Source organism: Thamnophis elegans, chromosome 6 (genome assembly GCF_009769535.1).
Source record: "Thamnophis elegans isolate rThaEle1 chromosome 6, rThaEle1.pri, whole genome shotgun sequence".
In the NCBI taxonomy this organism is placed as follows: domain Eukaryota; kingdom Metazoa; phylum Chordata; class Lepidosauria; order Squamata; family Colubridae; genus Thamnophis; species Thamnophis elegans.
Window position 1 is genome coordinate 51,931 of NC_045546.1, and position 20,678 is coordinate 72,608.

Consider the following 20,678-nt stretch of genomic DNA (forward strand, 5'->3'; position numbering starts at 1 on the left):
GGGCCCTTCCTTGGCCCCGAGCCCCCGAGATGCCCCTAGGGGAGGCTGCAGGGACACCTGCTGCCCAGGGGACGTCCTTCGGCTAGACAGTCACAACATCCAAAGCAAAGTGTCGGATTTGGTCTTGAGCCTGTCAGCATATGTAGCAGGGTCCCCTGTGCTCCCCATGGGGAGACCGAGCAATCCAACAAGGAGATGTACCCTCCAGTGACCGATGAGGCCTACGTCCAGCTGCAGAGACTGGTCTTCCAGAGGGACAGAAGTCTCCTCTCGGCCACATGGTCTTGAATGGTCTCGGCTTAAATGGGAAGCACAAAAGGGCAAGCCATGAATCTTGGCAAAGCCTCTTCCCACCTTTGAAAAGGGTTGGTGGTCCTCCTTGCCTTGCAGTCAGCTGGTCCGTGTAGTGATGGATCGCTGTGATTAAGAGGGTTCCCACAAGCCTGGAAAAAGGAGACCCTTTCCCCTTTCCTGCACAGGGACCAATGGCCAGGTGACATACGGCGGCATCGCTGGGGATGACTTCACGATTGACCCCCACACAGGCCTGATCAGCACTCTAGGCCCTTTGGATCATGAGGAGCGAGCTGAACACCTCCTAACAGGTAATGGACCTCTGGAAGGAAGGCCTGTAGCGGGCTGGGGGGAGGTGTAGCTGTCCTCTTTCCTGGGTCCTTCTTCATTAGCAGGCTGCCCCCTCTTTTGGCAACAGAAGTCTTGACTGAAAGCTAGACTCTGTGAACAGGGACTGCACACCTGGCTTTGGATGGTCCTTGTGCACAAAACCTCACCTTTGTCAGATTAAATTCCCCAGTGCTAGAGGGGAAATTAGCTGCTCCAGACGGCATTTTCAGGGCTGCTTTCCCCCAATACAGGACTTGCTTTCCACCGCCTGCGTCTTTCCTTTGCATATAAGGAGATGCCCACAGCAGCATCCACCAAGGGATAACTTGATGCAGGGCCTGAGTGAACATAAACCATCATCCTCCCCACTGGCGCCCAAGGCAGCTGCCAGTTGAGGTGCACAGGGCTCTAACAGCAGGACATCAAAGTAATGTCTAAAATGACATTTTCTGTGTTATTTTGGAGTCTTTGGTGCTCTCTGAGCTTGCCGGTTTGCTTGCAAACATACAGTATTGTTAGCTGAGTAGATGGGGGGGGGGGGGTTGCTTTGGCTTCTTGCGTGTATACTGCAGCTTGCAATGTCAATATTTCAGGCGTGCATTTCTCCACTTGGTAGTCCCCTGATGTGACATTTTTTTCTGCTTGTTTGGTGTTAGTCCTTGTGTAACTGGATGTCAGCTGCTGCAGTGATGAGTTCTGGCCTGTTTGTTTCCTTCATAGCAGTGTGTGAATATGGGTTTATTTGTCTATAGGTGGCTGATTTGTCTGAATGCCAGATTTCCAGAAATTCCCCAGCACTTTTGGATTTGGCTGGCTCTAGGCTGGTCACAGTTTCCCAGTTTTTTCTTATACTCCAGTGCGTCTTATAGTCCGAAAAATATGGCAACTAATGATGTTTCCTAGTCTGGTTAAGGAAATATCTGCAAAGAGAGCAGAAGGACTTCACAGTTCAAGCTTGAGCTTCATGTATTCTGTTCTATTGGAGATAATTACTTTTGGAGCAGTTATTCTACTGGAGATAGTAAGCAGCTTTTGGTGTAGCTTCAGAGTTACCCAGCACAGAATTCTGGGGCAGAGAAAGTTGGGGCCAATATGTGCCGTGCCGACCCTTCTGTCTCTTCCTGCAGTGTATGCCCAGGATGGGGGCCTGCCCCCCCGCCAGGCCAAGGCCACCGTGCGTGTCCTTGTGGTGGATGAGAATGACCATGCCCCCGTCTTCCAGAATGATGCGTACTCTCTGGCTGTGCCAGAGAACCAGAGCCACGAGAAGCTACTCACCCTGCGTGCCACAGACCACGATGCAGGGGACAATGGACGCATCTCTTACTCACTGGCAGGTAAATGAGGAATGGGAGCTCAACGGCAGGCAGCATCCCACAAGAAACCCGGGATCTTTGGGCTGGAAGGTACGGAATTCTCACTATTCTTAGTTTTGTTGATGATTTTATTTGGGTATCATCTTCAACCAAGAATCTTAACCAGGTGGCACAATTTACAGATACCCTAAAATAAGTAAATAATAGATTTTTTGGAAACTGGACCTTTATGCTTGCCTTGTAATCGAGTAGTGTTTTGGGAAAATAACCCTTAGCCTTAGTCTTGGCCTAAGAGCTCTCAATGCCTCCATCCTTCTCTCTGCAGCTGGGGACCCCGAAGAGGACTTTGCTCTGGACCCTTTGACTGGCCAGCTGTCCATCGTGCGAGGGCTGGATCGGGAACGCAAAGCCACCTACATGCTGACCACCCAAGCATGTGACAATGGCTCTCCTGCCAGGTGTGCCAGCACAGCCATTGAAGTTCAGGTGCTAGATCTGAACGACAACACTCCCCACTTCCTGCAAGAGGCCTACACTGCAGAGGTGCCCGAGGACCTGCCTGTGGGAGCCCCCGTTCTGCAACTCAAGGCACGCGATCCGGACGAAGGCAACAACGGACGGATTTCCTATTTCCTGGCAAACGAGTCACTGGGAGCCTTCCAGGTGGAGCCGCAAACAGGCCGCCTGTACAGCACCCAGCCGCTCGACCGGGAACGTCAGGCCACCTACCGCTTCCAGGGCTTGGCCGTGGATTCTTCCCCTTCAGCCCCCAGGAGCGCCTCCGCAGCCATCATGGTCACTGTCCAGGATGTGAACGACCATGTCCCATCCTTCCCCCTCAGCCCACTCGCCGTCACCCTGCCCCGTCACACACCGCCCAAGAGAGTGGTGGCCACTTTGCGTGCAGAGGACCATGATGCTGGGGCCAACGCCTCCATCCTGTATCGTTTTGCTGCACCTGCCCCGGCCTTCGCCATCAACACGTACACTGGGGCCATCCAGCTGCTGCAGCCCCTGGGGAGCCTCAGCCAGCGCCAGCGGACACTGTTTGTCCTGGCCAGTGACCTGGGACATCCCCCCCTCTCCTCCATTGGCGTGGTGGTCATTCATCTGCAGGACGAGAGCCACCAGGGAGTGCACTTTCCACGCAGCACCAGCGATGTGGTCCTTCCTGAGAATGCTGCCCCAGGTACTGCCAAGGGCACAGGCCTTGTCTGCGAGTGGGGAGCTTTGGGGGGGGGGATGTCCCAAGTGGCAGACCGAGACAGAAGCCCAGCACCAAGCTGAGCTGGGATCTGGCTTGGCAGAATGGCTGCCGCCTCCCGGATATCTTGAGGCCTCTGCCCTGATGTGGAGGGAAGAGCTGATCCTTCTCACTCCAGGAGCCTCTGTAGAGGCATTCATGTAAGGTAGGTACAGGGTGGAAAAGAAAGAAATGGGGAAGAAACCCCAAGTTAAAATCCGATTCTTCACTTACAACTGTTTGTTCAGCAAGAGTTTGAAATTATGACAGCACTGAATGAAGGGACTGACCTGCCCAAAGTTAAAGCTGCTGCAGTGTCCAATTCAGTCGCTTTTTGGGTCCATCTACTCTTACGACCAACTGCAGGAATGCTGCAGCCCCCTCCCCCCCCCCGGGGACCTGTCTTCATCCCTATCCCCCCACTGGGCCCTGCAGTCCTCGGCCCTCCTTAGCAGAGCAGTTCTCTGTCGGGAAGCAGCCGATCTGCCATGCAGCCTTTCTGCACAGAGATTGTGTGGCGCCATCCCAGGAGTGGGTTCCCTTTTGTTGGGAGTGGCCGCAATTCAATTTTCCTGATTTACTTTTGGTGGTTGCTTCTTAGAGAGGTTCAGATGGCGGGTGGGACCTTTAGATCCACGGGTGTTACTACTGATTGACTGATTGGTTGATTTTCCAATTTCTTTCTTTTCCACACTGTACCTACTTTACATATGTTCCTTTTTTCTAGCTGATGCATTGTCCTCTGCTCCATGGAAGCCAGGTCACAACCCCCCCCCTCCCATGGGCTTTTTGCACCCCCATCCCTCCCAATTCCTGACTGATGCCAACTGTCCTTCCAGGCACACTGGTGCTGAGCACCCCGGCCAGGCACACCGCAGGATCATCCGGCCAGATCACCTACAGCATTGTGAGTGGCAACGAGAATGGCGCCTTCCGGATCCAGGCCGACTCAGGTACTGGGCAGGGCTGGGGGGTGGGGGAGTGCTGAGAAAGAATCTCTCCCTCCAGAGAGGAGGGCAGGGGAATCCTCCCCCGAGGGCATTTTCCGGACCAGGCAGCACAGGTCCCAGCTGAGAAGGAGCCAAGCTGCCCATTAGGGGCCCTGAGTGGCTCTGGGCCCCAAAGAGGGCAGAGAACTGAGTCTCTCTCCTGCATCCACATAGGTTTAGGTCAACAACACGCTACGAAGAGCATTGCCAGCAGGATTTATATCATTTATCCATGCATTAAGAAATCAAGCGGCCTTTGCATGTCCTGCAAATCCTGTTCTCTGCTCAGAGTTTCACCGTTTACTAAGAACATTAATTATTACTCCAATATTTTCAGATGGGATTCACTTCAGTCTTATGCTACTTTTATCGTATTCAGCAACAAACCTTCAACTTCGTATCAAATCAGCAAGCCCACAAGCAGTCCTCTGGCTTCCCCCATGGACATTTCCACGGAGGTGCCTTAATAAGAAAGGAAGCCTTGCATTGCCAGCCTTCAGGTCCATCTTGCTTGCCCCAGCAAGGACAAGTCACCCCTTGGGCAGACGGGAGGGGGAGGCTGGAGCACCTGTCATTGTCCCTAGCCAAGGAGGCTCTGGGGAAGGCAGTCACCAAGAGCTGCCAAAGTGGCATCTTTTCCTTCCGTGATGCCATTCTGCCAAAAAGCTCCCTCTCGGCTGGCTGGCCAGCACTCGGGTGAGCTGATGGCCAGGCACCCCCGCTCTCTGCCCTGAGCATCCATGGTGCTTGGAGGGCTACACTGCCATGTCATGTTTTGTTCAGAGCGGAATAGTCAAATGCCAGCTTCTTCCCCTGGTCCGCCTTCTTCTTCTTCTTCTTCTTCTTGTGCCATATCTGTCATCGGACGTTGGTGATCATTTTTGTCAATAGCCACATGAAAAAGTCCTGCCGAGTTTTGTCCAAGCCAGTTCCTTAGGTTTTGAAGCCATAATGTTCTTCTTCCATGATGTTCTGCCTTCACCCAATGAAATTAGAATCTGGCAGAATCAGGGCAGAAAAAAGGAAATGTGGTTTTGCACGATGCTTAGTTCAACTTTGGAATTCTTTAGTACAAGATTTGGTGCTCAAAGCAGCTTGATAGGCTTCTAAAAACTGTTGGACCGATTCATGGAAATGACAGGGATCAGAAACTGCCTGCCTGGATGTCCATGAGGAAGCCTCTGAGGGGCCCCTGCGGGAGAGCAGTGAGCTTCCTTGGGCAATCAGAGGCTCACTGGAGAACAGGCTGCTGGCCGGGATAGGCCAGGGGTCATATCCAGTGGGGCCCGGCTTCTAGGTCGTCGTCTTCTGCCCGGTCTCCCCTTCTAGCTAGCTCAGGTGAAAAGCAGAACCACAAAACCATGGTCCTCTTTTCCGCAGTTCTCCAAAGATCAGAGTGGAAAGTGGTCAGTGCCAGCTTTCCTGGCATGGCAGGGACGGGGCTGAGAAGCAGGAGACTGCACCACCGTGGCCAAAATGGAGAAAGCCCTTGAAATCCAGAAACGGGCTTCCTTCCCACCCTGAGATCCCAGCAACTGAAGGTGGAAAAGCTCTCTTAATCTCATGCTGCCCTTCCAGGCATTTTGCTGAGTTTGGCAGAAGCTCCGTCACAGGTCGGTTTCGCTCTAAGCAAACGTGTGGCCCGGTTCAGTGTAGGCTTTGATACTTGACCAAGGCTGCTTTGCCAGGCAGCCTGGAGCCCCCGGCCTGTTTGAGACACGTTGCCCACCCAGCTGCCTTTTGGCGTAAACACTCTGGACGCAGCACGGAGAGGGAGGGGGGCTGAATGAATCCGCGGCTTCCTTGAGGTCTTCAGGCTGGAAGATCTTCCTGAGCTGCTTGGCTGAGTGGCTGGAGGACGCAGGTAGGAGCAGCTCCCTCCAACCCTTCTGTCCCCCCCACAAAGGGTCACTTTTTCCACGTCTTCTCCGCTGGAACTATGTCAGAAGGGGCTTCACGTGATCCAAGAGTAAAGGCTGCATTTTCAGAACATGACAGTTCTCTTCTGTGCCATGCATGCACATACATGTGTGCTAGTGACCATGTATGATTAATACGTGTCTGACTGTGACACTTGCACCTTCCAAGAGCCCCCTGCCCCACCCTTTCCGGACTGGCTGACTTGGCTCCCCTAGCTGCTACAGCAGGGGTGTCAAATTCAATCACACCGAGGACGGCATCGTGGTTGGGTTTGACGTTGTGGTGCCAGGGTGGGCATGGCCACTCAACATCACTTGTGTCGGGGGCTCCTGTGGTGGTCCGAGTGAGCTCTGTTTTCAGCTGCAACAGCCTCCTGCAACCTTCTGCGAGTGAAAACCGCAGCTCAGGAGCTCCGTTTCTGCTGGCAGAGGCACCGCGGGCCAGTCCTTTGCTGTTTCCAGGGCGACCCCGCGGCCCTTGAGATCTAAGCACCCTGCAGGCTGGCTATGGGTCCCGGGCCTTGAGTTTGACACCCCTGCGCTAGAAAGAGACCTGGTGGGACATGCACAGAGAGGGACCCACCAGTGTCCCACTCTGGCCTGGAACTCTACCCAGGGCCCCTCCCTTTGAACCCTGCACCAACTATTTTATTTGGTGTTTCTAGCTCTTTTGATGCAAGACAGAGAGGAGATTCCTAGTTAGATGAACCAGATGATTTTCACTGGCCATCTGTTGTTTTCTAAACTCTGCGACCTCGGGGGTCACCTCTCTACCCTGCTGCTTCCAGAACTATCCCCCGTGGTGGGGGCGGGGAGGGAAGTTTTTGCGTGTGCACACATGGGTGCAAATGAGCCTGAGAGCAAGAGAAGAGACAGCCAAAGGGAGAGGAAGATGACAGAGGAGGCCTGAAGCCTAAGAGGCAGCTTTGAGGGTCATGAACCCATTTGGATCGTGCTGTTAAATGTGTGGGGGCCCCTTTACCTCCCTCCTGCACATCTTAAGCCTTTGGTCTTGAGCTGCTCTGCCTGTCCAGAGAGAACCTAGCGAGCTCCAGGCTCAGGAGCAGGAGAGGCCTTTGCTTCAACCCCTTCCCTCCCCCCTCCGGCTGGGAAGCCCTTTCCTCAGCTCCCTCGGCCGCACTTGCCTGCAGCCACGGGTCACTCATCCTGCTTGCCCAGATGGCTGTCAACCAATGTTCCCTCTAAGCTGCGCGGCCGCGCACATGGCAACAAAACACCGCGCAGCAGTTTCCGACTGCCGCGCAGTGGTTTTTGTGGGACGCCTTCCACAATAATAGGAGAGGAGAGCCAGCCAGGAGACAGCAATCAGTTCTAGGTCCACAAGGCAGAAAGTAGCTGACAGAAGGGGTGTGGGGGTTGGGGGAAGGCATGGGGCGGGCTCCCAGCAGCGGCTGCTCGGATTTGCCATTTGCGAGAGAGAGGGAGGGAGGGTGGGAGAGAGAAAGCGCGTGCATGTGTATCCCTCCTTCCTTCAGCCTAACACTCTCGCTGGCATCCCGGCCAGACGAGAGGGACTGCAGAGGGTCTCCTTGAGTCTAGGGCAGCGAGTCATTTGATGGGAAAGTCGCCTCTTGGAAGGAATGACCCAGCTTCGTCTCTCCTGCCTCTTCGCTTCTCCGTTTGGTCGTTGGGTGGCAGATCGAAAGCGGGAGCTTCCAAGAGGCAAGTTTCCCATCGAATGACTCGAGGAGACTTGAGGAGATCCTCTGCAGTCCCTCTCGTCTGGCCAGGATACCAGCAAGAGTGTTGGGCTGAAGGAAGGAGAGATTTTCTCTCTCTCTCTCTCTCATTTGTTAATGGGCAGACTTAGCACTTTGTTAAGTTTGCTTCTCTGTCTGTTGTGTATATATACATGTCTCCATGGATGCAATTGTGCAAGCATTTTTTTTCCTCTTTAAAAGAATTTTTGGATTTCTCCTCACCAAACCTTTAAGACTGAAAGAGTTAGAGTTGAAATATAAAGAGTATCAATCACCATACTGTTAGATTGATAGCCAATTATGGACTATTTTGATTATATCCTCCTTAGAAAGAATATGCTACTGTATGATTGAGAAAAAGATCAAACTTCATTCCATGGAAACCCAACAAAGTTCATAGGGAGGGGTTTCTTTCTACGATGGGCTTCTTGGGTCAACAGTGAATATCAATTATCAAAAATGTAGGTAGAAAGTTAAGCAGGCAATAGGCAATTACAAAAAGGGAAGCCAACTTTCTGAATTCTGTTTCTTTGCACTTAGTGACTTATAAATAGACTAATCTTCTGAAAACCTGACCTAAATTACTATATATTTTAAATAGCTGTAAAGCTATGCTGAAAAAGTTGTTCTCAAGGTATTGTGATAAATTTAATAAAAAGAAGGGAATTCTTGATAAACGTAAGGAGAAATGGGAATATTGGATAGTAAATGGACAAATTAAATTACCAATCAAAGAGAATAGTTGCACCTCAGTGTTGAAATGAGATGTTCACTCTTATTTTTTCCTCTTCCTCTCTTCTCTCTCTGTCTCTCTCATCCTTTCTTTGTCTCTCTTCTCTTTCTACTTCTTTTTCATTCTTCCTTCACTTTCTCTCTCCTTCTCCCTTCTCTCTCCTCTTTGTCTGTCTCTCTCATCCTCTTTCTCTTTGTCTCTCTTTTCTTTCTCTCTCCTTTTCCATTCTTCTGTCACTTTCGCTCTCCTTCTCCCTTCTCTCTCCTCCTTGTCTCTTTCTGTCTCTCTCACCCTCTTTCTCTTTGTCTCTCTTTCTCTCTCCTTCTTTCCCACTCTTCTGTCACTTTCTCTCTCCTTCTCTGTCTCTTTCTGACTCTCTTCCCTCTTTTTTCTTTCTCTCTCCCACTCTTTTATTACTTTCTATCGCCCGACCTGTCCCCATACTTATCTTCAATTGATCATGTTTGCAACAATTTACCTTTTCTAAATAGGCGCAGTTCCCTTACCGGATCCCTCGCTCACTCTCACACACACACACTCATGCACGCACAAAACCATTTTTCTCCATTCCAATTCAGATCCTATAAATCAATTGTTCTGTGAAACATCTGTGAAAAAAATTCAGGTGCTCAGGCATGAAAATGTGCCGCTCAAACACTATATTTTTCCGCACACACTGAAAAAATATTAGAGGGGGACCTTGCTGCCAATCCCACTCAGCTTCTGGCAGGGTTGGGCATGCACGGCCAAGGCTGCCCAGCCGCCCATCGGGATCTTCAGCGACCTTTTTGCTGGCCTGCAGCCTCGCCTTGTCTCCCTCCCTCCAGGGGTGATTTCTGTCTCCAACGCTGAAGGGCTGGACTTCGAGCTGCAGCCGCGCTTGCGCCTGGTGCTGCAAGCCGAGTCCCCCGCCTCCTTCGGTTTCATGGCCATCATCGTCAACCTGCAGGATGTGAACGACAACCAGCCACACTTCCAGCTGCAGAACTACGTGGCCTTCGTTGGGGAGGCCCAGGGCTACGACTTGCCGGTCATCCAGGTACTCTGGGGAAAGCAGGCGCTGCTCCTGGGGGCTGGAGGAGGAGTGGTGGGGGGAATCCTTTCTGGGGTGGCGGTGCTTATGCTTCTGTGGCTGCAGGTCGTAGCCAACGATTTGGATCAAGGACCCAACGGCCAGGTGGTTTACAGGATCAACCAGACGCAGCCCATGGATGGGCTCTACCGCATCAATGCCCAGACGGGAGCCATCACCACCGCAGCCATTCTGGACAGGGAGATCTGGGCCCAAACTCGGTGAGTCAGCCTCCTGCTTCCAGCCAGCCCCAGCAATTCTGCAGAAGACCTGTGGGGTGGGCTGCCTGGGAGCCAGCGGGCGAGGCTCTACCCAGTGGGCAGCTGAACCTTGGGCAGTCCACTTAATCAGTCAGTGTTGGGCTCAGGGAGGGTCCGTGGTGAGTCACCCCCCCGCCCAAACAAACCGTGCTGCAAGCTTAGGTCCAGGCAACTGAGCACTGCTGGGGTTCAGACCATGAAAAGGCGGTGGAGGTGTAAAAGGTGCTCCATTGCAAAAGCCATGCTCAGGCTGCCTGGCACACACTAACAAAGTACATGTTTCTCACAACCTATGCTGCCTGTAGCCCACCGGGGAAGGGGCTTCACAAAACCTTGGAAGAACTGCTGGCACAAAGCTTCGTAGCGGGCCAACCTGGGCTGGAGGGCATGGCAGAGTCTCTTTCCAAGTAGCAGCTCTGGGTGGCCCCAGATCCCAGAGAAATGGAGTTGGAACCCAACTTGATCAATGCTGTGGGTGAACACAACAGTGGACCCCTAGCTGAAAGAACAGTGGGGGTGGGGGTGCCATACAAGCCCTGGAATATGGACTCCTGGGGTAGCCTGAACTGGGCCTCCCAGCCCACAAAACCTCTCAGAGAGCCCTATTTCCCACAGGCTGGTGCTGACAGCGACGGACAGAGGGCACCCTCCCCTTGTGGGCTCAGCCACCCTCACGGTGGTGGTGATGGATCTCAATGACAATAGTCCCACCATCCCTGCACCCTGGGAAGTGCGGATAGCAGAGGGTAAGTGGTGGGAAGGAGGAAGAGACCCTGCCCAAGGGCCCCTCTGTGGCGACTGGAGCAGTCTTATTCCACTGGAAACTCACTGCACACCCTTTGGGCCTCCCTTTGGGCCCACACTTCCCAGAGATGGCTTACTGAGTCCCCTCGCAAAGCCCAAATCCCTTAATTGAATTCCTCCATTGCTCCTGCAGACACCTTGCTCGGCACTGAGATCACCATGGTGACTGGGAACGATGTGGACTGTGGACCGCAGCTCATCTACGCACTCTTCCTGGACAGCGGCAACACCAGGACCTTCAGCATCCTACCCTACGGGGGCCACATTATGCTAACAGAGCCTCTGGACTACGAGCAGCGTAGCCGTTACACCCTCACTGTGCGCGCTTCCGATTCCCATCATGAAGCAGAGGCCAACGTCACGGTGCTAGTGGAGGATGTGAACGACAACGCTCCCACCTTTAGCCAGGCGCTCTACCAGGTACCTGCCTTCCCACCTCTCCAGGTCCAAGGTGGCTCTGGAGAGGCAGTGGCCCACTGTCCCTCCAGCAGAGGCCATTTCTGGAGTGGCGATCCTCCCGTCCAAAGAGGGGAATGGCTAGAAGAAAGAGAAAAAGAGCAGCAGGTGGTCTCTTCTCTTCCCAAACTGAGAGCAGGAATGGAAATGGCTCTCCTCTGCTTGGGGTGGAAGGAGGTTTTCCTGTGCCCTCAAAAGCTTTCAGCTCCACGAATGGAAGCCTTAAAGCGAAGTAGCCCAGACAATAGAACCAATGGTAGACCACTAGGGTCAATAGAAGAAATGGGGTGTGTGTGTGGGGGCTTTGCGTAGTATCCAGCTTGGTCTTGAGAGCATCCTGCCCAGGGATGGGAAAGGGGTGCCCCAGCTGTTCCAGGAGTCATGCCTGATGCCCAGCAAATGCCAGTAAGTGGCAGCCAAAACAGCCATGTTTTGCACTGCCCCTGCAGGTGCTCGTCCCAGAACAAACCCCTGCCGGCACTCCCCTCCTGACTCTCAGCGCCACGGACCTGGACTCGGGCACCAACGGGGAAGTCACCTATAAGCTGCTGACAGAAAGCGATCTTGTGGCCATCCATGCAAACAATGGTATGTGCTCAGGGAGACCCCATGCTGGTTTGGGAGCAGGAAGGACAGTCCTAGCTTCCCTCATGTTCTACTGGGGGGTCCCGGGGTTGGGTGCAAAGGGCTGTGACCCCAGCCGCTCCCCCCAGGGTCTTCTCTCCAAATTCTGACTGTTTCTTCTACTGACTCACAGGAACCTTGTTCACCACCCAGCGCCTGATGCTGGAGATGGAACGTCCTACGATGGATTTAGTAGTGGAAGCTTGTGATAAGGGTCTGCCCAGCCTCTCGGCCTGGGCCTCTGTGCAGATCCAGGTCCTGGATGTGAATGACCACAGACCTCAATTCTTGAAGCCTCAGTACAACGCCTCTGTGACAGAGGACCTGCGTCCAGGAACGATCCTGCTGACCCTGCAAGCCACAGATGCGGATGTGACTCGGGACAATGCGGCTCTGGATTACACTATTGTGAGTGGGAACAGCGGCCATGCTTTCCAGCTGGAGGGCCACGTGGGCGAGGCCAGCGCCTTGGTCCTGATTGAACCCCTTGACTTTGAGGGTGTGGCCCTCTACAATCTCACTGTGGCAGTGGCGGACCGAGGTGTGCCCCAGCACAGTGCCATAGTGCCCGTGGTCCTCACCGTGCTGGACGTGAATGACAACCCACCTGTATTTGGCCGCTCTGCTTATCATATGGCTGTGAGTGAGAGCACCATGCCTGGCACAGAACTGCTGCGGGTGGCAGCCCATGACCCCGACTTGGGCCCCCATGGCCACGTGCACTACAGCATCAGCTCCGGGGACCCCGGTGGGCTCTTCCAGCTGCATCCGTCCTCGGGAGCACTTCGCCTGGTCAAGACTCTGGACTGTGAGAAGCGGACCCAGCACAGCCTGGTGATTCAGGCCTCAGATGGAGCCGGTGGGCATTTTGCCCTGGCCTCCGTGACTGTGGAGGTGAAGGACGTGAATGACAACCTTCCCTACTTTCCGATAGACATGCTGAGCACCAGCCTGAGGGAAAACCTTCCTCCAGGAAGCCTGGTCACCACCGTCCGTGCGGTGGACCCTGATGCTGGGGTCTTTGGGGAGCTGCATTATGCTCTTCTGCAGGCAGAGGACTGGGGTGCCTTTGACATCAACAGCAGCTCCGGGGAGCTCCATTCGCGCCTGCCCTTTGACTATGAGCGCAGCAAGGCTTTCCAGCTGCTTGTGCAGGCCACGGATGCAGGCAATGGCTCTGCGACAGTCACAGTGCGCGTCTTGGTCACAGGGGAAGATGAGTATGACCCTGTCTTCCTCAGCTCAAGCTTCCACTTTGATGTTCCAGAGGGAGCGCATCGGGGCCAAAGTATAGGGCACGTGATGGCCACGGATGAGGATGAGGGCCCGGATGGAGTAGTCCTCTATGCCCTGACCAAGCCATCCCCATTCTTTGAGATCAACCAAACGAGTGGGATCCTGTATCTGCGGATGGACAGCCAGGTGCCTTCAGGGGGGCCCACCAAGTCGGAACCACGGCAAATGGTCCTGGAAGTACAAGCCCACAGTCCCCTACGTGCCTCTCGGTCAGCCTCCACTCAGGTCACCATTGATGTGACGCACACGGCCTTTGGTTTGGTGCCCGATCTCAATTTGCTGCTGGTGATAGCGGTGGCTGCCTCGCTTAGCGTGGTGGTGGTGCTGGCCGCCGTGGCCATTGTGCTCGCTCTCCTCCGGTCACAGCAGGTCCGTGGCCATAAGGAGGCCACTTTGGCACACGTGCATAGTGGCTCCCTGCAAAAATTGGGCCACGCAGACCCAGCCCTGCCTGGTGGGGACAGTCTGTACAATGAGGCACTGCCTGGCTATGGCACAGATCCTGGGGGGGCCTACACCACGAGAGGGGGATCACTGGACCCATCCCACTCAAGCGGGCGAGGCTCAGCTGAAGCTGCCGAGGATGACGAGATCCGTATGATCAACGAATGCCCCCGCATGTCCAGTGTCACGTCTTCCCTGCAGGAGCATCTCGTGGCACGCGGGCCTGATTCTGGCATCCAGACAGATGCTGACCGCCTTTCTGACATCTCCTGTGAACCAGCCACGCTTGATGCCACCCACTGGTTCAAGAACAGGAAGGGGCCAAGTCTGCTGCTTCCTGGGCAGCCTCCGCAGCTCTATCGGGACGACGGCGGCAGCAGTGGGGCCTACCTGGGCTCTGGCTGCGGCCTCAGCGTCCCCTCCACAAAGGACTACACTTTCCCTGAGGACGGGAAGCCCTGTGTGGATGGCTCCCTGACCGCCATTGTGGCGAGTGACGAAGAGCTGCGTGGCAGCTACAATTGGGACTATCTCCTGAACTGGTGTCCTCAGTTCCAGCCGCTGGCCAGCGTGTTCACCGAGATCGCCCGCCTCAAGGATGAGAGCTCCCTGCGCAAGCCCTTTCCTGCCAAGCCCAAGCCCCGCATTGACCCCCCTCCCCTCATCACTTCCGTGGCTCACCCCGGGGCCAAGTCGGTGCCCCCCAAACCAGCGGTTGGCCGGGCCTTCCCCCATCTGTCCTCCCTCCGACGGTCCCCCATCAGCCACGAGGGCTCCCTCTCCTCGGCAGCCATGTCTCCCAGCTTCTCCCCTTCCCTCTCTCCCCTGGCTGCCCGGTCCCCCATGGTGTCCCCCTTCGGGATCTCCCAGGGGCCCACCGCCTCTTCCACCATAAGCATCGAGCACTCCTTGGAGGCCCCCGAAGAGGCGGAACTTCGCATTTAGGGCCAGCTCAGGAGTCGCCCCTGGCAGCAGCTGGGCACAGTGGCCTGAGCAGCAGCCCCGGGGGAGGATTCCAGCCTTGCCTTGGCTGGCTCTGCCCTGCGTGGGGTCCCTACTGCTCCCTGGCCTCTGGGGAGGGAAGCTGCAGATCGAGGGAGGCTTTTTGCGTGGGGCCTGCCTGTCAGTGGGCTCTACTTCCAAGAGCACATTTCCCTTGTGGCACATGGGCTGGGATGCTCTGCTGGCAGTCCAGCCTTGGCCGAGGGAAGGCCACTCACACCAACCCCACATCCCTGGGACTTTGGCCCTCGCCCCTTTCAGGAAGCAGAGGCAGCACGATGACCCGGCCCCCTCTCACGGCCACCCTGACCCCAAAGAAACCCCCCCCCCATTCCAATTCAGGAAGATTGTATGGTGTTCTGGAGTGCAACATGATGCCCTGCCAGTCCAGCCCTGCTGGCAGCAATAACTCTTTCCCAAAAGGTGTGGTGCGGACGGTGGGAATCAATGGTACTAATCGACATAGAGCAATAATAACGCCCTCTGGCTCCCCCCTCCCCCAACAGCAGTTTGGAGCGAGCGCAGGGCATCTGGGGAGGTGGAAGCAACCGCTTCAGAGGCAGACCAGGCTCCCTCTGTCTCATCCCAACGGACGTCCCGAGGAACATGGCCCCGCAGGAGAATGGGATCCTCTGGGTCCCTTCCTGATCTCTGCTCTGGGCTTCTGCTGGCCTTTCTACGCCCAAGGGCTCCGGTTGGAAGAGCCAAGGGGATGGGAAGGAGGGTGATGGTGGTGCAGATTTCCCTTCCAATGGTTGGTCCCCACTTCCTGCTGCCTCCAGAGGGCGTTGCACACTGAGCTCCGGGCTCTTCCTGCAGGGGATGCGATGGGGGTTGAATCCTAGAAGGGCTGATGGAGGTGAGGGGGTCCTGTATCCTTTCCACCTAAAGAACCCTTTTTCTGCACCTTCGCTCCTGTCACGCAGGCACAACCTGAAGTTGGCCAAGCTCATTTCAGCTTGCCACTCCGGTGGGGGGAGGGGAGGGGGGGGCTCTTATTTATTGTCCTGTTTTCTCTCTGTATCCTTTTGCGTGTGGCTGGACAGCCCAAGTGGTGGGCACTGCCCATCCTGGTCCTCCTGCTGCTGATAGGCCAGAACCCAAGTGCCAAGTTCTTGATATAATTAATGCCTTAATAATAAACCATGCCATGTAACCAGAGCTCTCGTCTCCATAGGTCGGAGTGGAGAAGCAGCTGGGGAGGCAGTCCAGCTGGGCTCCTGGGTCCCGGGGTGCCAGATGAGCCCACTTGCCCTGGGGAAGAGGGTGCCAGGAAGCAGAAGGACACCCTGGCTGGCACTGCTGCTGTGGACCCTCTTCCACCAGGAGCTCCCCTGCCCCGTGCTTTTCACAGGCGCAGCTAGAAAGCAACTTATTTTGGGCTTTGGGGGGGGGGGCATCTGGGAAAGTTCATTCAGAAAAAGACGTCAGGCTGAGACTGGAAAGCCAACGCATGTTGAATAAGAGGCGTTAAAAAGAAAATCTGTTGAACAAATAGCAATTTCCACATAGTCATCTGGTGAACGTAAAACACCAATCGATCACTTGAGATTTAATATAATTTTGCAGATCTTTGCTATCTAGCAACAATGGGTGCTGCTGCTGCTATTACAACTACTTACCATGTAAATGGAGTAAAATATTATTTATTTAATTATGCCGCCATCTCACTGCAAAGTAACTCTGGGCTGAGAAACGGAAACGTCCAACCGTAAAGCTTAAGATCTTAGGAGAGCAGATGAACCAGGGGGGCCTTTTTGAAATTCCTAATAAAAATGGAAGCCACAGGAGATGCCAGAATATGAAGGCTGCTGCCCAGGGTGCCAAATGGTCCAGAGCCAGCCAATCTGACCACCGCCTCCTCCTGTCGAGAATTGCCATGTGCCACCTGCAGGGCTGCCCTTGGAGGCCACCCGAAACCTTCAGCCTGGACAGTAATGGGTGCCAATCAATGTAATTGCACAGCACCCCCGTGGTGAAAGCTGCTCAAGGCCCCACTTGGCTTCAGAGTGTAAGGGGGCTGGAGCCACTGTTCGAACCCACCGGGTGGTGGCAAGGGTGATGAATATTCCTCCACCCTTACTTTGTTTGCAGAGAGCTACTCGACCCCGTTTCGGGTGACTTAGTAAATCAGAGGTTTCTTTAAGGGCCTCTGTGAGGAATATGCTAAACATCTGATGGATGAAATCACCCAGAATTTCCATGGTTCCCTGGGAGGGTTCTCTGGTGGCTGTTTGGCCACCTCTGTGTTAGATCCATACCTTTCCTGGCAGGTCAAAGCTGCCCAGGAAACAGGGGGGGGGGGAGAATATGTTCTTCCGTTAAGAGAGAGGAGGTGGTATGAAGAAGGAGGCAGCCCACTTCTCAAGGGGCCATTGCTTGATCCAGCCCATCTGGACAGTTGTTATCCAGGCTCCCAAGGTTGGAGAAGCTGGGTCACGCTAGTTCCAGGGGACTCCGGATGAAACAGGTTATCTGGGCTCAGACCAAGGTAGGGGACCAAGAGGGAGCTTGGATCATACTCTTGGACGACCTGCTAGGCGCGAGAAGGCGTAGTACTTGCAGCTTTGCTCTTGGCCTCTCAGCGACCTTCAGCATCAGCAACCACAGCATCTTTTTGGACTGGTTTTGGGGGTTGGTGGTGGGAAGCACCGTGTTGTGCTGCCTCGCTGTCCTTGGAAGCCAGTTCCAGGAGGAAGGCCCAGCCCACAGCCCCTCTTTTGTAGGGGCCGCAGGGCTCCACCCTTTCTCCCCTCCTGATTAAGACCTGCATGAGAGATGCTGGGGAGCAGCTCTGATGGTTTGGGGTAAAATATCACTAAGCCTGTGGAACTATTCCCCATTTTACATCTCTGCCCCAGAGGCCCAAGTGGTGCTATGGGCCTCCTGCCCCAGGGTGTGGTGGCTGAGGGGGCCTGGGTGAGGCACAAAGGGCTTCAGTGCCACTCAAGCACGTCTGGGTGACTTTTCCACCTTTGGTCTTGGATGGAGTGACATGGACTCAGACGGTGCGCAAGCTATGGATCCCGCCTACCAGTTGCGTTAACAACCGTGGATTGTAACATTCCTCTCAGCTGCGGTGCACATTTTAATTTATGTTTGCCACAAAGTTACTTCTTAAGGTGGATAATCATGCAAATTGAATAAAATAAATTGAGGATGCCAATCTTTAAAGCATTCTATGGCACAGGATGCGGGAGTCTTCGGGATCCCCTGCCCTCTTTTTCCCTCCATCTGCTAAGAATCCGTTCCTCTGGGGATCTCCCACAGGGACTCTCCCTTGGAGGTCTTTTTCAGTCACTGTCCCGCTTTCTGTGGAGTTGCATTTCCTCTGAGCTCAACGCTCTTGAATTTCCCAAAAGCAATTAATGCTGACAAGCGAGGCCTAGAGGGAAAGGCAAGGGGGTCGGCCAAACCTTTTGAACAAGGTGGCCACGATGGCCAGCTGCTAAAAGCCCAGGTATGCCAGGCAGCCTCATCCACTCATTGAAGAGGGCGAAGGCCAGAGAAGGAGTGTGTGCCAGGGCTGCATGCAGCCCCTTTGTATCTAAATTAAATGTTGTGAGGAATGCAGCCTCCGAAGATGGAGACATTGGATTTAAAGTTGCTGAGAGAACACCAACATCCTCAGGTATTCTGGAGATTGGTTAGCTAGAAGTGGGGAAGGCTGGTGAGCTTTTTTACTTCATGCTAACACAGAGGTGGGGAAAGCTTTCCATTTTCCCCTCAAACCCCAAAGTGCACATGTGGGGATAAGGGTAACGATAGACATTATGCTTTATTTATTCATATTGCATAGCCACGTCTTTGTGATGCTGAGCTCCTCACAGTTAAGACATCAAATCTTGCTAGGACACTTTCTCGCTTTAATTTTGGACGCCAGTAATTCACAATCTGCTCCACAGTTTGCAACAGGCAAAGTCCTGGCTGACAGAATCTGCTTCTCTTTCTGAAATGTCCATTGGACTCTAAGGTGGTTCCTACAGAGATGTCCATGTGTAGAGTCTACGTATTCTGATGCAGATGTAGCCAATTAACAACTTGGTCAACATACTCACCGTACTACTTACTGTCCTGTTCAATTTCCCCTGCGATCCCATGTTCCGCTGCCAGTTCCCTCTTAACAGCACCAATTTTTTTTCTTGGCGCTGCATTTGGTATTTGCCATAGAACTCTCCAGTATTTTCCTTTATTGCATTGGCAGTAGATGCCTGCGAAATGACCCTCGTGCATCATCACAAAATCTCCAGAACCATAAAGCCTACAAACTTCCATTTTGCCACCTACGTCCCTCTTGGCTTCTATGCACTCACTAAGAAAGGATTTTTTGAAATGACCATCAAAACATTAGTATTTCCTGTATCATTAACACGCTCTGATGATAAGGAGTTCTAGTCCTCCTCCCCACTGAAAAGAAATCTCTTCCAAACACCAGCAGAGGACTTTCACTTTCACAGCAGCAAGCAGCTTTACTACAGAACAGTTGAGCTAAGCCACGCCCAGGCTCCTTCCTGTCTCCTTGCTCACACAGCAAATACTGTTTGAGTTTCCAAACACCCCACAACTCTCTCACACATCGACAGGATGCTAGCCAGATGAACACTGATGGATGCTGGTAGGCAGAGGCAGATTTCCGCCCCGCCTTATTTTCCTCCTCAGTTCAGACGAATCTATTCCTTCTACTGTAAAACCAGTTAAAGGGAAAAGAAGCAAAAAACGCAGAAAAAAATTTACAGATGTGATTAGAAAAACACAAGTAAGGGAAGCTGCACACAAGTATCGTCAAACTCATCCTCAAGTAGACAGGCTGTAAAAAAAGTATACATCTAATAACCCCTACATTAATCAGTCACAAATGAGATCAATGCCTGGACTAATATGTATTTGTCTGGTTTTAAATAATATTGATTACTCCAGGGACAGGGTTGTCAATCTCAGACCTGTCACCCTGCGCTTGGTGCCGTGCTCTAAAGTGGCAGGACGAGAGTCCCAGGATGTGCTGCAGTGGCAGTAAAGTCCAGCTCCCACCCCTTCAGCCCTACCCTGAACGCTTACACAGCCTTCTCACCCATCGGCATCCAATGGCAAAGCACTTTCTTTCTGCTGTCAGGAAGTACAACGGACGCTTCCAAATGAATCTTTTGGAGCCAGAGAGCTGAAGGAGGGAAAATTTATGCCAACATTCAAAGTTCAGGGGCAGGTCTACCACAGGATAGGGAGTATCACGGCGGGCTCTCTCAGCAGCAGCCTTCATTTCTCCAGATAGGCTTTGTTGGCGATGATGACAATGAGAGGGACATCCGTTGTGGAATCTACCCAGGCATTAATCCACAACTGGTTAGCCAACTGAAGAAGTTGCTGCGTGAACACGTACAAGTACATCCTGGAACTTAAGGCTGCTGTTCGCTCTGTCCCCAGGGGCCACAAGGACTTCCAAGTGCTGACCAATGCCGATAGGAAGCCTTCTGGAGAGCACCGAGGTGGTTTCAATGCCCCCATGACATAGCGAAGCCCGGGAGTCCCGCCGACTGGTAATTATGTAACACTAACCTTCACTAGATGGCCACTACAGCTAGTCCTTGACTTACAACCACCATTGAGCCACAAATTTCAATTGCCAAGCAAAGTAAGTTGTTATGTGAGCTGTGCCCCAAGTTAAATGAATTGGGCTTCCCCAGACTTTCCTCGTCATAAGTTTCCAAATGGGCATCACATGACCCTGAGACTCTGTGGCTGTCATGAATATGAACCAGTTGCCAGGCACCCAAATTTTGATCACGTGACCTGTAACGGCCACAAGACCGAAAAAGCGTCCTAAGTCACTTCCCCCCCCCCGTGCCGTTGCAGCTTGTCAGTAAAGCGAATGGTTGTAAGTCGTGGCCCACCTGTGATCTCCGAGCAATAGCTGAGCACCTTTTTGGTGATCTTCTTCTAGAATACACTCGACACACCATTCCTTTATATGATTGCACGTCCTGAATGGTACATTATGTACTATAATTTTGCTCACTCGCTTTATTTCTAAAAAAAAAGTCAACGGTGTTATGCTTTCTTTCAACTTTGACCATTTCAAGTTATTTTTGATGCTGGCATCTCACAACTGGACACATCTGCACAGAGCTCAGTGGGCCTTTCACCGGTCACTCTCTGCTTGCAATTCCCTCCCCTTCCTTCC

At 53.4% G+C, this 20,678-nt stretch overlaps 1 protein-coding gene across 1 annotated transcript in view; it reads left to right on the forward strand.

Annotated features, from left to right (window-relative positions):
• The window catches only part of DCHS1 (dachsous cadherin-related 1), a 32,914-nt gene extending 16,694 nt beyond the window's left edge, over positions 1 to 16,220 (forward strand). Inside the window, exons 12-21 of the mRNA XM_032220070.1 lie at positions 480 to 605; positions 1,752 to 1,961; positions 2,266 to 3,129; positions 4,023 to 4,136; positions 9,373 to 9,584; positions 9,684 to 9,838; positions 10,493 to 10,623; positions 10,815 to 11,101; positions 11,587 to 11,725; positions 11,895 to 16,220. Coding sequence (XP_032075961.1) covers positions 480 to 605; positions 1,752 to 1,961; positions 2,266 to 3,129; positions 4,023 to 4,136; positions 9,373 to 9,584; positions 9,684 to 9,838; positions 10,493 to 10,623; positions 10,815 to 11,101; positions 11,587 to 11,725; positions 11,895 to 14,446 — 4,790 coding nt within the window. The 3' untranslated portion in view covers positions 14,447 to 16,220. The remainder of the gene's footprint in view (positions 1 to 479; positions 606 to 1,751; positions 1,962 to 2,265; positions 3,130 to 4,022; positions 4,137 to 9,372; positions 9,585 to 9,683; positions 9,839 to 10,492; positions 10,624 to 10,814; positions 11,102 to 11,586; positions 11,726 to 11,894) is intronic.
• The last annotated feature ends 4,458 nt before the right edge of the window (positions 16,221 to 20,678 follow it).